Source organism: Fundulus heteroclitus, chromosome 23, assembly GCF_011125445.2.
Source record: "Fundulus heteroclitus isolate FHET01 chromosome 23, MU-UCD_Fhet_4.1, whole genome shotgun sequence".
Lineage (NCBI taxonomy): Eukaryota > Metazoa > Chordata > Actinopteri > Cyprinodontiformes > Fundulidae > Fundulus > Fundulus heteroclitus.
The window spans coordinates 7319396-7334118 of NC_046383.1; the positions used below are offsets into that span (position 1 = coordinate 7319396).

The following is a 14723-nucleotide window of genomic DNA, read 5'->3' on the forward strand; positions in this document are numbered from 1 at the left end:
TCATGGATGCTTTGTGTGTTGCCGTTCTTCTTCTTCCTCTTAATGTTTATTAGCAGTTGGCAAACAAACATGATCAAAAAATGAAAGAAAATAAAAAGACAGAAAATAAAAATTACCTAAAGGGCCAATATATTGTTTTTACAAACTCAGTTACTATCTAATAACAAAAAATAACACCCATCTAATTGGAATTTGGAGAGACAGTTATCCTTACAGTAATTTTTTTTGGACTATGGGAGGAAGCCGGAGTACCCAGAAACGACCCAATCATGTAAAACATGCCAACTTAATGCAGCAAGACCCCAGGCCAGGATTTGAACCCAGGACCTACTTTCTTAATGGCAACAGTGTCAATGATCAAATGCATCCACAATAATTTTAATTCATTATCTGTATTATAGGCTACATACATAACAATTCTAATGATATCAATATCCTTATAATAAAACTACTTGCAATAAATTCAGTATTTATTTAAACTATTTGATGTTCCTAAAGCGCAGCATGAAATATTTCAAGCTTTTACTATGAGTCTTCCAATAGAGCCCGGGATCTGATTGGTTGACCAGCTCAAGAGTTCCCTTTAGACCAATTAGAGCAGGGGTCTCCAACATGGTGCCCGCGGGCACCAAGTAGCCCTCGAGGACCACATGTGGTGCCCTGTTAAACAACAACAACACAATCCACCACCAAAACTTTATCTTATTTCGTTATTCTTCTTGTTTGATCACACTTGCATTTATATAGATTTAAAAATGACAATATCGATAACAAAGCATGAAAAATTTGCTTATTTTACAGAAAGTTAACGTGAACATCTTTAGACCCACCCTCTGACTTGAATATAAAATGAATTACATATGCTTTTTATAATAGCATTAATATCTTTAATTATGACTCATTTGTGTAGAAATCTACATTTTGATAAGCAATCCAAATGATTTGTTTCCAGTTTTTATTATTTAATGACACATATAAATAACGTCAGTTATGTTTTTATGTGGCACTATCAGACCTCCATTGTCATCTGCAAAGAAACCGTAACTGACTGGTCACTTTGACCAATTTTATTTTTTACCTTTATAGTTTCACTCTAGCAAGGATTTAAAAGTTAAGGTGTTTCACTTTTAGTTTCAGCCGTACAGAGCTGGAATCACAGTTTTTTTTTTTTTTTATCTACTAGATTAGGGGTTCCAGAGCCACAAGTGGCTCACCTAATATTATTAAATGGTGAAATATTGCCCTGTTTTATTATTTCATCTTTTTTGTGTGCCCCTATGAAAAAACACTGGCCCCACTTTGGCCACTGTTCTCCAAGAAAACTAATGAATTTGAAAAACACACATATTTTTATGTGACACTATCAGACCTCCGTTGTCATCTGCTTAGTTTCATCTTTAAAGATTTATCACTATTTATCTTTTTTTGAACTGGGGGATTTGAATAGTAGGTCAAAGAGCGCCCTCTAGTGTTCAACTGAATTCTCTCGCAGGACCAAATCTAAGTGACGTTGATATTTCTGTCACATGACACCACAGGCTTGCAGAGGACACACACACACACGTCTTCTTGCTTTTTAAATTTAGATGTCTGACCCGTTCGCACAGGTCGCTGGCTGTCTCTCGAAGAACAGCGAGACCTTCTCCGGGGGGCAGTCGAGGAGTTCAGAGTTCAGCCCAAACAAGCCGGAGAGATGGTGGTCTCGGTGAAAAACGACACCCGGCTCACCGGCTCCCAGAGTTTTCTCTGCGCAGGTTTCGCTGGTTTCTTCAGCAAAACCGTCACGTCGCCCCTGGAGGTGGTGAAGATCAAGAGCCAGGTGGGAACCTTTCACTGCAAAGGGGGCTTCCTGCAGACTTTTATCGTCATCTACCGGAATGAGGGACTTCGAGGGTTTTGGAAAGGAAATATGGCCTCCTGTCTCCGGCTATTTCCATATACAGCCGTTCACCTCACAACGTACAAGAAGTAAGTTTAGCAGAAAATGAAAGGGGTTAATTGTCTCTTTTTATAGCTGTTTCGTGTTTGTTTTGTTTTTTTATTTACATTTTATTTTTCATCTATTAGTTTTTTTTTAGATCGCGTTATAAATGCACATTTTCCTTATTACCAATTGGGATAAAGAACCCGTTCTTTTATAACGTGGAAATATTTAGTATTTCACTGGAAAAACGTTCTGTTATTGTTTTGTCGGTTATTCAACACCTCCATGAATACTTCCTGTTTGGACCGCGCGAGACGCACCCTCTGGTTTCCAGCCAATCAGAAGGCTGCATTTACTCAGTCGATTTTTAAGCGCCTGCGTGTTTGTGACGCCCGAAGTTTTGTCTCACAGGTTTAAGCTAAGGAAACTTAAGCCATCGCCACAAGCAGAAAAACAATTTAGAAAAACGGTTACAAACATAAACCACAAGAATATTTAATTAATCATTTCAGGTGATACTAATATTATGTTTTGTCTCCTAACATTGTCAGCTTCAGCAGTTGTAATACATTTGATGCAATAACCTTATTTATTTAACTAGATAAAATAATCGCTGAGATCAAGACCTCTTTCAAAAGGTCTACCTGGGGCAGACAGCAATAATAAAAACATTAAAACGTATAAGGTGCTAGCAATTTCAAAAGTAAAATGCAAGAGTTGGTGTATTTAAAACAGTAATCACTTAAAATTTAAAACGCAAACACTGTTTGAAGGATTGCTGTTGACGGAAACTTAAAATAAAGTGGGAGGCTTTCAGTGAAACCAGTTCTGACAGTTTCGGTTCAGATTGGAGGGCATTCCTGTCAGAGTGGGCAAAAAACTGAAACTTTCTGTCGATAATGAGGGGCAGAGAAATACAGAATGTCATAAGGCATACATTTCTTTCAGTTCTCCAAAGAAAAACTGCATAAATAAGTAGGAACCAAGCAAATAGGAGGCATCTAAACCAGAGTCATCCTGTGCGTATATCGCCTTACATTCAAGGAAGGCTTACCAGCTTTAGCACACAGTGATACAACCAGTAATAAATCCCAGAGCGCAGTGTTACACTGGAGTCAGGGAGTTTAGGCAAGCGGTTGAAGCAAATATATACACAACATCGACATAATAGAGTATAGGCAGAAAAGGGGTTATTAGAAGCTGCCAAGCTCTGAGGGAGAAACATCACTTATCTCTGTGATAGAAACCAAGCTTCACCCTTAATTTGGAGATCAAGGGTTTAAGATCAACTTTAAAAGAAAGCTCTGCGACAATATTTAATCCCAGGAACTGGTCCTGGCCCCTGTACTAAAGACATACCATTAAATACACTTCTAACGATTATATGCACCGGCAAAGAAACGGTAACTGACTGGTCACTTTGACCAATTTTATTTTTTATCTTTATAGTTTCACTCTAATAAGGATTTAAAAATTAAAGCGTTTCACTTTTAGTTTCAGCCGTATTGAGCTGGGATCACAGTTTTTTTGTTTATCTGCTAGATCAGGGATTCCAGAGCCACAAGTGGCTCACTTAATATTGTTAAATGGTTAAATATTGCCCTGTTTTGTTATTTAATTATTTTATGTTCCCCTATGGAAAAAAAACTCCCCTGGTACATTTGGTCTAGAACCACCACTGTTCTCCAAGCAAACAGATGAATTTGAAAAAGCATCATTTCAGATTTTTAAGTGTTTAAAACTCGTTGCAATTGCTCCTGGTGGATCTGCACGGCATCGACTGGAGAAATTCAAAGTTCTGTGTGACTGAGTTTTAATGGCAGTAAATTACAGAGTTATCCGCATAAATATGGTTGGAGGCATTTGATAAATTTACGGATTATTGAATTGAATTGAATTAATATTGTAGATGTGGATCGGTCCTAAGACTGAGCCCTGAGTTTTACCTTTTGTGACCTCAAGAAAGGTGAAACTGACTTCAGCTTTCATGAAACTCTGTGTCCTACTTGCCAAGTAATTCACACACAAAGAAAAATCCTGTCTGGAGATGCTGTTTTTTTAAAGAATGGCCAACAAGAAACTTATCCAGTGTCAAATAACATGGACAAGTCAACAAACAGAGCAACACACGTTTTTTATGCCTCAAACACATCATTCAGACTTCTGGAGCAGTAATTAAATTTTTTCAATTAGAAACTTTTTGCTAAAATGCGTAATATGGAGATAGGCCTGTAATTACAATTTACTTCACAGTTTGATTAATAGTTTAGATCAGGACTCTTTCAAACTGTTATCAGGTTAAATATTGATTGATGAAACTAAGTAGCAGAAAAATAAAAGTTAATTAAAAAAAACAGTAAATCATGTTAAGTGTGGTAAGAAGTGAAAGATAATAGTTAATATTCAATTACATTTCACTACCATAAAATGTTAGAAACAGAGAAATCCTCAATCCATAGACACTAAAACATTTAAAGGATGTCATATTTATCTTTTCTTTTTAAGAAATGTCATGTTAGGGTAATGTTAGAGTAATTAAAAACTGCAAAATATGTTGTTTCTGTGACATGAATGTGAACAAAAGACTGTTGACAATATGTATAGAAGAAAAAACAATTAAGAATTATTTTGGTATGGGTTCAAATTGTAAATTAAATATATAATTAAATAAAAAAAATCAATCATTTAATTCTGCTTTAAAAAACAAGTTTGTAATAATTCAAATCCACAAGGTTTTGACCACAGATTCACTCCTTCTGTAAGAAAAAAAAATGTTTAATATTTTTATATACAAACAAAACAATCTTCATGTAAAACTGCTTGGGGTTAGATCCCTGGCATGTGTTTTGTGATATTTGGAGAACTGATTACAGGGAGAATTCCTGCCTGTGAGACCGAACTGAGGGCAGACTGATTGCCGTCCATTGGGTTACTAGAGGACAAAACAAACTGCTGAGCTCTGACAGCATGGTTATAGAAAAAAAAAAACAGGCAGTAAGCTGAGCTGTAATCCAGCAAAGAGCGATAAATCCAGTTTTCCTTGACTCAGGTTTTATAACACGAGTTGCATACAGCTATATAGTTTATACAGCCACCTTTTTCTGACTAAAAGGGACAACAACTGTTCAGTTCCTGGAAAAACAAACCTCTTTCCTCTTGTATCTCGTGTTTTTGCATGAACACGTGTTTTCCTGCTGAAGGTTTCAGGTCATTGACCTTAAAGCAAAACAACGTTGAAAATTCAATTCAAACAACAGAAGCTTTTCCTGCAGTTTAGTTGTAATTTTTACACCAATGACCCAGGCAGTACAAATATTAAGCAAGGTGATCAACACATGCTGGTTTGTGGTGTGTGCAGGATCGTCCACCTTCACATGGATGAGCTGGGTTTCATCTCTCAGTGGAGGGCCATATTTGCTGGGGGGCTGGCTGGCGTCGCCGCAGCCCTGCTCACATATCCTCTGGAGGTGGCAGAGACCAGACTCGTCGTTCAGAACTGCAGGCAGCCCACCTATGTCGGCGTAGCTCGCACTCTCTCAAAGATCTACAGGAATGAAGGGCTTCCTGCTCTCTACAGAGGATTTTCCCTCACCGTTTTGGGTATGTGTGCATTTTCCCGAGAACGTACACTGCAAAAACACAACTAAAAATAAGTCTCATGTTCTTGAAGTTAGTGTATTTTTCCTTGATTTGAGCAGTCAAGTTTAAATGATCTGCCAATAGAATAAGATTTTTGCACTTAAAATAGGAACAATTCATCTCCATCATCTTATTTCAAGTGCAGTATATCTAATTATCTTATTTTAGGGGTCAAAATACTCATTACATTGGCAGATAATCTTATTTACCGGCTCAAATCTAGGACAAAAACACAAATTTTAAGAACATTTTACTTATTTTTAGATCCGTTTTTGCAGTGTATTTATTCAATGATAGCGGGGCACATTTGTCTGACATTGACACTTAACATATCTACTTTCTGTATCTTCCCTGGCTGCAGGTGCGGTTCCCTTTTCTGTCTCCTGCTATGCGGTTTACATGAATATGGACAAGCTGTGGCAGGAGCCGTATTTTCGCTTCACTCCTCTGCAGAACTTTGTAAATGGCTGCATTGCAGCAGGAGTGGCCCAAACGCTCTCATACCCCTTTGAAACGGTTAAGCGGAAAATGCAGGTGGGTTATCAGCAGCTTATTTTATTCTGCTTTAGTTTAATCCATTGACATTTCATTTCTGTTGATGTGCCCTTCTTTTTCCTGTTTGCTCGTGGGCTTTAGTTATGTTTTTAATGAATAACAGGTTAGAAGTTCACACAAAAAAGGTCCAAGAGAAAACTCTGTCTTCAGTGAGTTAAAGAAGAAGAAGAAATTCCAACAAATCCACAAGAAAAGAAACCTAAAACTATTAGTATTGCAATAATAATGAACCTCAAGTTTGCTGGAAAGTGAAGATGAAGTTGATCCTTCTGTGAAACTACACAATAATATGAGAGGAAAGAAAATATGAAACGTATATACAATATACAAATTATTTTTTTAACAGAATTTCAACTTCATGTGGAAGCAGAGAAGCAAACAAATCGGTTGCTGCCTTCAGAAAAGCCATTTGCAGCTTCTTAAAGCGGGAAATGTTGGCTACCACACAAAGTATTTGTCTTATTTTTTCATTTCATAGTAAGTGGGACCATCTCTATCCAGGGACTTTTCCTCAAATGCAAACTATAGTGCACCAAAATCTGCTTTTAACCAGTGCATTAAACTTAATGCTAAATACAGCAAGCGTTATCAAAAAAAGATCAACTTAAATCCTGTGATTACTTCTGAGGAGAGACCACATTCTTTCCGTTTATTCCTTTTTTTTCAGTCGAGTCGGAAATAATTAGCTACCTGGAATTTTTGTTTCTGGCCCACAAAAATTGTTGACTGGACTGTTTTGGCCCACGTGACAAAAAAAGAGACAGTTGATCATTACCTTATAGTGTATGCAGGTTTCAAAGCAAGAGTTTAAACGTAACCTCTGTCACAAGTGCGTTTTTATTTCAACCTATAAGCCTGTCCTGCAGGAACTAGTGTGCACCTCGCTGAACATGGAAACGAGAAGGCAAAGCTAGAGCTGTAAGGGAAGAAGAGTATGCTGTCGGTATCCACGTTAAAGATAAAGATTGCTAGACCATCTCCAGGAAGCTTCATGTTCTTGTGGCAAAATGATTTATTCAGTATAAAGTTCATCTGCAACAAAGGAAGGTGTATCAAAGTGAAGCGAAACGCGTGATTGGACGCGCATGTGGTATAGATCGATTGTTTGGTGTAAAAGTTGCTTTTGTCTACGCTATTTTTATCTGTTAAATTACATGTAATGTGTAATAGATTCAATAGTCAAAAGGAAAGTCTGATTTTTTTTGTTGTTCAATATGACACATGCCATATAAGATGGCCTTAAACTTTAGGGATTTTATTTGTTGAGTTATTTCACTTTTTTTGCATGTGTAGCAGAAGGATAACAACAAAATTGACAATTTCTGTTCCTATTTTTTGTCTAAAATCTTCCAATAATGTCTAAATGCTTAAATGCAGGCAATACACTGATCAGGCATTAGTTTCTGACCACCTGCCTCATAGTGCTGCTAACACATCAACCTTTTATATATATATATATATATATATATATATATATATATATATATATATATATATATATATATATATATATATATATATATATATATATATATATATATATATTCCACCCACTTACAAATACTAAACAGAAAATCGTGTTTTTCCCTTTCCTTGTCAGTGGTCATAATGTTATGTCTGATAATTGTGATCAATAAACACATCCATTAATAACTTCTTTTTTTTTAACTCTTGGTTTAAAGTGATTTACTCATATGCAGTTATTAAAATTTAGTAAAATTAAATGTAAAATGCATTTAGCTGCAAAAAATAAATGAATAGGCTTCAGGAGATAATTTTATGACAAAGAAAAAGATACATAGTAATATACAGTAATATTAGATTAGACCACATAATACCTACAACTGGTTGCACAGGAACTTATGAAGTGACTGAACCACCTCTGTTTTACCAGAAGGGGGCAGTAAGGACGTGTCCAAGCCTTTGATTGAATATGCCTTGTTAGTCTGTGACCTTAACAGAGGCCATAAACTAACCAAACAGAACACCTTTACTGAACAGAAAAATAAATCCATGTATAAAACACGCTTTAACAAAAAGTAATAGTCAATATATTTCATGTATATTAGTTGTAGGTTGTTTTCTGAGTGTTTCGTGATGGTTAAATCTACCGTGTTTGCGCTTTAATTTGAATTTGAGACTTCTTCTGGTTTTATTAGGAAGGACACACGAGGAACAATGGTTCTGCAAAGGACTGGGCGCTTCATCTGGGTTTCGTCTGCCTATTATTAGAACCCACATGGCTTAACAGCAGCTGGGAATGTGAATGTGCCCCAGGTCGGTCAGGCCATAGATAAGTTCTCTAAAGATAGACCGTAACTGTCAGATAGCAGCGGCTCTGAGAGCTGTGTGATCCCAGACAATTAAACTTATGCTGCTTTATTATGGAGTTTTTTTTTATTGAAATGCTTTGACTTAAATGAGAGGCACAGGGTTAAACATTAAGCGAGTAAAGAGTATAGATGAAAAAAGATGCTTCCAGAAGCATAAGGTAATGATTTAAAGATAAGCGAGGTGTAGTGTAACTTCTCGCCGAGCTTTATGTTTCCACTGCAAATTCTAAGGCACCCACATGTGACCGCAGCAGTCGTAACGCCCACATGATGGCCGGCTGGATCTACGACAAAACCTACGTGTTCTCAAAGAGGCTCGGGGCGCTATGGGCCCAGCAGGGGGTTAAATATCTGGAAGTCCACCAGAGTCGGCACGGAGAAAACCCATTGGAGGCGAAATTACGTCGGCCGTCTAGAAAACGAATTCCAGGAGCTTTCTGTGTGGACATTGTTTTTTTCAAACCTCTTCTGCTCAGCGTAGTTTACAAGTTTGTTGTAGGGGTTTAAATATTTAAAGGACACATGGTGGTGTAACACGAGGTTCGGTCTGCACAGCTGTGGGTAAATAAATTGTAAACGGCTCCATCTGAGGCAGTCCTCCCGTCTCGTGGCAACATTAACTCCTCATTTGCTTGATGGGCCCTCCTCATCTCTTAGCTTGACCCAAAACATTACACACCAACTCGTCTCAGTGTATTCAGGATGTTTTGTTTGACGGCAAACACACCCAATACAAGCGATCTTCCGGCGTGTGTTGAAGTCTTGAAATTTTCCAAAGAAAATTTTCCTAAATTATTCCAGGTGATCTTCCTCCTAAAGCAGAAAAGTCCACATTTTGTGGTTGTTGTTGCTTCTGTTAATTTATTGCCCTCTGCGTTTATGGGCACCTTTGGTGAAGAGGAACCTAAACGTTTTAAACATAATTTAGCTTTCATTTTATTGTTTTATTGCATTGTATTCTTAATTTAGCTTTTATTTTGCTGCAGTTTGGTTTATTAGTAGAGTACTATTGTAAAATATTAACAAATACCTTTGGAAAATCCAATATTTTGAGTCCATTTGTTCAGTTGGAAAAGAAACATCCACAATAGAGAATTTGTTTTTACGTTTTACAACAACAAAATGCTGGAAGATCTTTTTGGTAACTAAAGCATTTTTTAAAGAATGCATACTTTCATTTCTTAAGCTGATCAGTGCTGAACATTTCTTAAGCTGATCAGTGAAATTTTTATTGGTAATCCATGACTTCCTGTTTCTCTAGGGTATTAATGTGGCGTGACACATGAGCCAGTTTTTCTTGGCAAGAGAACATGCCGTTCAAGGAAGTCAGTCATGTTCTGATCTTCTAAAATGAATGAGAGATTACAAGAAAAAAAGCTACTCGCCTATCAGGCTCATATCTACAGGCAGATTACTAATTAGGAAGTTTAAAATAACTGGAACTGGATAAAAACAAGGATAAAAAATGCCAAATACATGATTTGTCTCCTGGTGTAGCTTTCCTAATCAATGCTAACAGATTCTTTATTAATATAGGACTGTTACACACAATAAAGAGACTGAAGTGATTCACTGGTAAAATAAGCAATAAATGATAAAAGCAAAAGCAATAAAAACAATAACAGATAAAAAATAAAGCAATAAAATCAGAAACAATTCCCACAATTTAGGAGCTACAGCTGCAAAATCTTGGTAATAGTAGCTTGTAAGGACATTGCATCTGTTTCAACACTTTGTCAGGTTTATTGCAGGTTGCAGGTATTCGATTATTTAACTCTAAACATCAATGGGCTGCCCATCTCCGGAGTTTCTAAAACGTTGTGCATAAATCTTTCCTGATAGCAGACTAGCCACTATGTCATGCTGCAAATAAGTTTTGCTTTTAGTGACATTTTTAATTTACAGTTCTGTGTCACAAGTAGCACCTATTGCAATTAACCCAGGCGATTAAGATCTTTGACAGGAAGCCTGTCGCATCAACATCCCCGTCAACTTCTTATGTTGGACTTAAAGTTTTGAACCATATACACATTTTTTAAATCCTTACATTTAAGCATCCTCAGGTGTTTAGTGTCGTTTTGGTTTAACTTACAGCTCAATGTTCAGTAATTTGCAGCGCATCAAGTGTTTATTGTTGGAGATCGTATAAGAGTCCATACCTGCAGAACTAAAATTGCTCTCTGACTGCGATCAAGTTGGATTAAAACTGATGGCGTTTCTTAAGCAAGCTCAACTGTGAAGCCATGAATGATTGCCCCCATTCTTTATTTGACGTTATCACTATTGGCTTTCCTTTATATTTCTTTGTTTGGTACTGTCAGGCATTAATGAGAGCTATGTTGAGGCTCGTTGTTTGATTTGTTGAGTGCTTGTTAATATTTAAGACTTCACCCTATTTAAATTAATGCAAACTAGTCTGTGAGATCTAGCAACAAATTTATTTTAAGCCTTTTTGTGCACATCAGGGTTACTAATGATTATGGATAAGGGTGTTTATGATTTCATATCCTTTTTCTGCTCTTTTCTGATATCAACTAAAAAAAATCATTATAATGTCTCTTAAATTCATTTAACAAAGAAATTAAAATCACTACTTTTTGCAACATGTCCTGTATTATCAACCTGTGTAAGCATATATAGGAACTGCAAAAACGGATCTAAAAATAAGTAAAATGTTCTAAAAATTTGTGTTTTTGTCCTAGATTTGAGCAGGTAAATAAGATTATCTGCCAATGGAATGAGGATTTTGACCCCTAAAATAAGATAATTAGATATACTGTACTTGAAATAAGATGGAGATGAATTGTTCCTATTTTAAGTGCAAAAATCTTATTCTATTGGCAGATCATCCTATTTACCTGCTCAAATCAAGGACAAATACAATAATTTTAAGAACATTTTACTTATTTTTAGCTCTGTTTTTGCAGTGCAGGGAGAAAAACTGTTCTCCTGCTCAATTCATGAAAAAATATATATAGAGAGAGATATGTTCTTTAAAAAAGACTCAAATGCAGCTTACATTATTTTTCTTGATCTTGCTGATCCTAATATTGAATTTATTAGCACATTGTTACATTTTCTGGAGATTCGCTTATTTTTTTTTAATTTCTTTTTCACTGTTTTCTCAGGCACAGAGTCCTCGTCTTCCCCATTTCGGTGGCGTTGATGTCCACTTCGCTGGAATGATGGACTGCTTCAGACAGGTTATAAGAAACAAGGGCGTCCTGTCGCTGTGGAACGGACTAACAGCCAACACGCTAAAGGTGCCTTCACATATTTCATCACGTCACGGGTTCATTCGTATGGTAGGAAACCCGGTCTGCCTGAGCTGCTGTAACAAATAAAGCGCACATGCCAAAGGAAAGACTGGAAACGCATGATCTGTGCAGAGGCGAGAATGTGGGCAGGACGTGGAAAGTGACGCAGAGCGTGTCCACTGCAGGAATACCAGGAGCAAGGTTGAACAGCCTGCTCCAGTCTCCGGTTTCAGCTGCAAATATCTCCAGAGCTGAACATTGTCTCACACATGATGATCTAATTTAAAACAAGGCTTATTACAAGTTTTAACGAAACAATCCTCTAAACCCAAAGTTACTAGGGCAGAACGATTTTTGAAAATAATCTAATTGCGATTTTTTTTTTTCTTAATATTGCAATTTAATGCGTTTTTTTTTTTTTTTTTTCAGTTTAATTTATCATGTCTTTTTAAACATATACAAACAACAAATCATTTTGTTTCCTCGCTGTGCGGATTAGTTGCTAAAAGACCCACAGCATCTAAACTCGGTGCAGAAATGATTGCGTTCTGCCTACAATATATTTCAACCAAAATTGCAATTTTGACTTTTCTCTGCATTAACCACAAGCAACAAAAATGGCTTCTAAATAAAGATGTTTGTAAACAAGTACTATTTAAAACAAGAACTTTTAATATTTCTATTAATCTGAATATTATTCAAGAGAACAGCTTTTAATTGATTTGGACATCGATCCTTGTTGAACATAAAGTGAAACCAACAAGCAAGTCTATGTATTAAACTGATTGACCTGTACTTAATGCTATGTATGATTACATAAACTCTAAAACAAGTAATAAAATTAGATTATCTCACTGCTGCAACTGTCTTCCCTTCCATGTGGAGGCAAACCCACTTCAAACATTTTACCAACACCTAATGGACGTGTCTAATTCCCTAATTGTTACATAGCCAAAAATTGCAGACTCTGCGATTTGGAAATTGCGTTTTTTTAAAATCGCGATTATATTGAAAATGCGATTAATTGTTCAGCCCTAAAAGTTACACATTTGAAGTAATTTCGGTCCAATTCCTCGTTGCTTTAACACTTATCTCCACCAACCCCTGTCCTTCCCTCACAGATCGTCCCCTACTCTGGCCTTCTCTTCACCTGCTGCGAGATGTGCAAGCAGGTTTGCCTCTACCGTAACGGCTACATCGTCTCACCTCTGAGCTACACGCCCACGCCGGGGGTTGACCAGAGCCTCGGGCCGTACGAGCTGGAAGAGGTCAGGCGCTGCCTGAAAAACAGGAACTTTGGGTCAGGGGAGTCGTCTCTGGGAAACCGCTGGTGAAGCTTCACGGGGAAAACATGTCCTCCTGAAGTAGGAGGAGGAAAAATAAAACACTCCTTACCAGACTGCACCCCGAGACACTAAAACTGAGACTCTTTCAGAATGATATCATTTTTTTATCTGACAGTATTAACCATGAATTGCTACCGATTTATGACTTATTTTTGGGTAACAACGCGTGCCTTTGATGTTAAATATTTATTTTTTTTTGACTCCTGTTGCAGTTTTTACTGCATTAATTTCACACTGTGCCGCAGCCTATTCTGATGAAGTAGACAGCAAAACGCTTTTTAACCGTGGACATTGAGATTTGAGTATTATGATTGTAAAAAAAGAAGCACATTCAGACGATGGTTTAATCCTTTGACAGAAGCAGCTGTTCCTCTGTAATCATGTACATCTGCTGACATGGATTTAGTCATTAAAAAGTTTACTTTACCCAGAACCTAAGTGGTTAGTATCTTATTATGTGTGTTTTTTTAAATCCTTACAAACCCAGGAGGATAAAAGTGACTCTAAAAGCAGAGATGTTTTTATTACAGTTTAATATGTCTTAACATTTGCTTTGTTGGTAAGCAAACTTCCAGATTATTCTGCTTAGAAACCTTTTTTTATTAAAAAAATGTGAATTTTCATTGTATGAGGCAAAAAATACCAATTTTATTGCCGACCTTCCAAATTCACGTTTTATTACAAAGTGTCTTTACCAAAAATGAGAAACCGACAACCTGCTTTATACAGACCTCTCATGGTACATCTTTACCAAATATATTTTGATGATAATACCTTTGTACTTTATAGCTATTTATGGTAAGGTTCTGGATGTTCTGTGAGCAGTTTGTCCTCCACCTCATAGTATTTTTAAGAAGACATAGTGTACTACATCCTGTATATGGCAAGCCATAGTAAAATTTATTCATTTTTACAAGCCTGTGTAGTTAATTGCTTGGATTTCAGCCAGTTAAATTGTCATTGGTTTTTACTTCTGTCATTCTTCCAATTAGTGTTCCTCTTAAAATAATTTGTATGCTCAAGAAATTTTATTTTGAACTTTTACGCTTTGTCATGCATGGAAAATGAGTTTGGTTTTCCAGACCATCGTCTGTTTTCAACTTAAACAAGATGAGAAAATGGGCATTTTGAATAGGGCCGACTTGGCAAAACTGTATTGACATCAGTCAGGGGGCCATGTAGATCAGAGCTAGATCTCCTTTATACAAAAAAACAGTTGTGTTCAAACTATGCAGTATCGCCAAGTCTTAAATGGCTCATAATTTGTGTTTTGACTCCTAAATGACTTGTCAAGCAGCAAAATGGACTTCTTTCAGCAGTACCTTTTTTAAAAAAAAAAAAAAAAAACTTACCCAACTTGTAGTTTTCCTGTCAACAAATTCCCTGCCCTTCATGATGCCGTTTGTTCACCTATACTCTCCAAAAGAACCTCTGAGGCCTCCACAGAACAACTTTATTTATATTGAGATTATACTACACACATGTTGAATCTGTCTACAATTTAGGGTGTTTCTAAAGGCAACTTCTTGCGCTGGATTTTATTCAAGAAGATCAGAGTAAAGTTGTCTGAATTTGGCAAAAATTAGAATCATGTGTAATGATAAATAGATAGATAGATCTTGGTTGTAACGTGATTAATGTATAAAAAATTAATCCAAGGAGGATGAAT

General features: G+C 36.5%; 1 protein-coding gene across 1 annotated transcript; it reads left to right on the plus strand.

The window, feature by feature from the left end:
* The first annotated feature begins 1693 nt into the window (after nt 1-1693).
* Nucleotides 1694-13492, plus strand: slc25a43 (solute carrier family 25 member 43). The gene is made up of 5 exons (XM_012861866.3): nt 1694-1968; nt 5283-5524; nt 5925-6097; nt 11580-11714; nt 12830-13492. Exons 1-5 carry the CDS (start codon nt 1694-1696, stop codon nt 13040-13042), a joined length of 1038 nt encoding a protein of 345 aa, XP_012717320.1. The 3' UTR covers nt 13043-13492.
* Nucleotides 13493-14723: the final 1231 nt, after the last annotated feature.

Excerpts from the sequence above, each read along its gene's own strand:
- slc25a43 (XM_012861866.3), top strand. The coding sequence starts at position 1,694 with ATGGTGGTCTCGGTGAAAAACGACACCCGGCTCACCGGCTCCCAGAGT. Across the intron at positions 5,525-5,924 it reads ATTTTCCCTCACCGTTTTGG|GTGCGGTTCCCTTTTCTGTC; the intron begins GTATGTGTGCAT and ends CCCTGGCTGCAG. Across the intron at positions 11,715-12,829 it reads TAACAGCCAACACGCTAAAG|ATCGTCCCCTACTCTGGCCT; the intron begins GTGCCTTCACAT and ends CTTCCCTCACAG.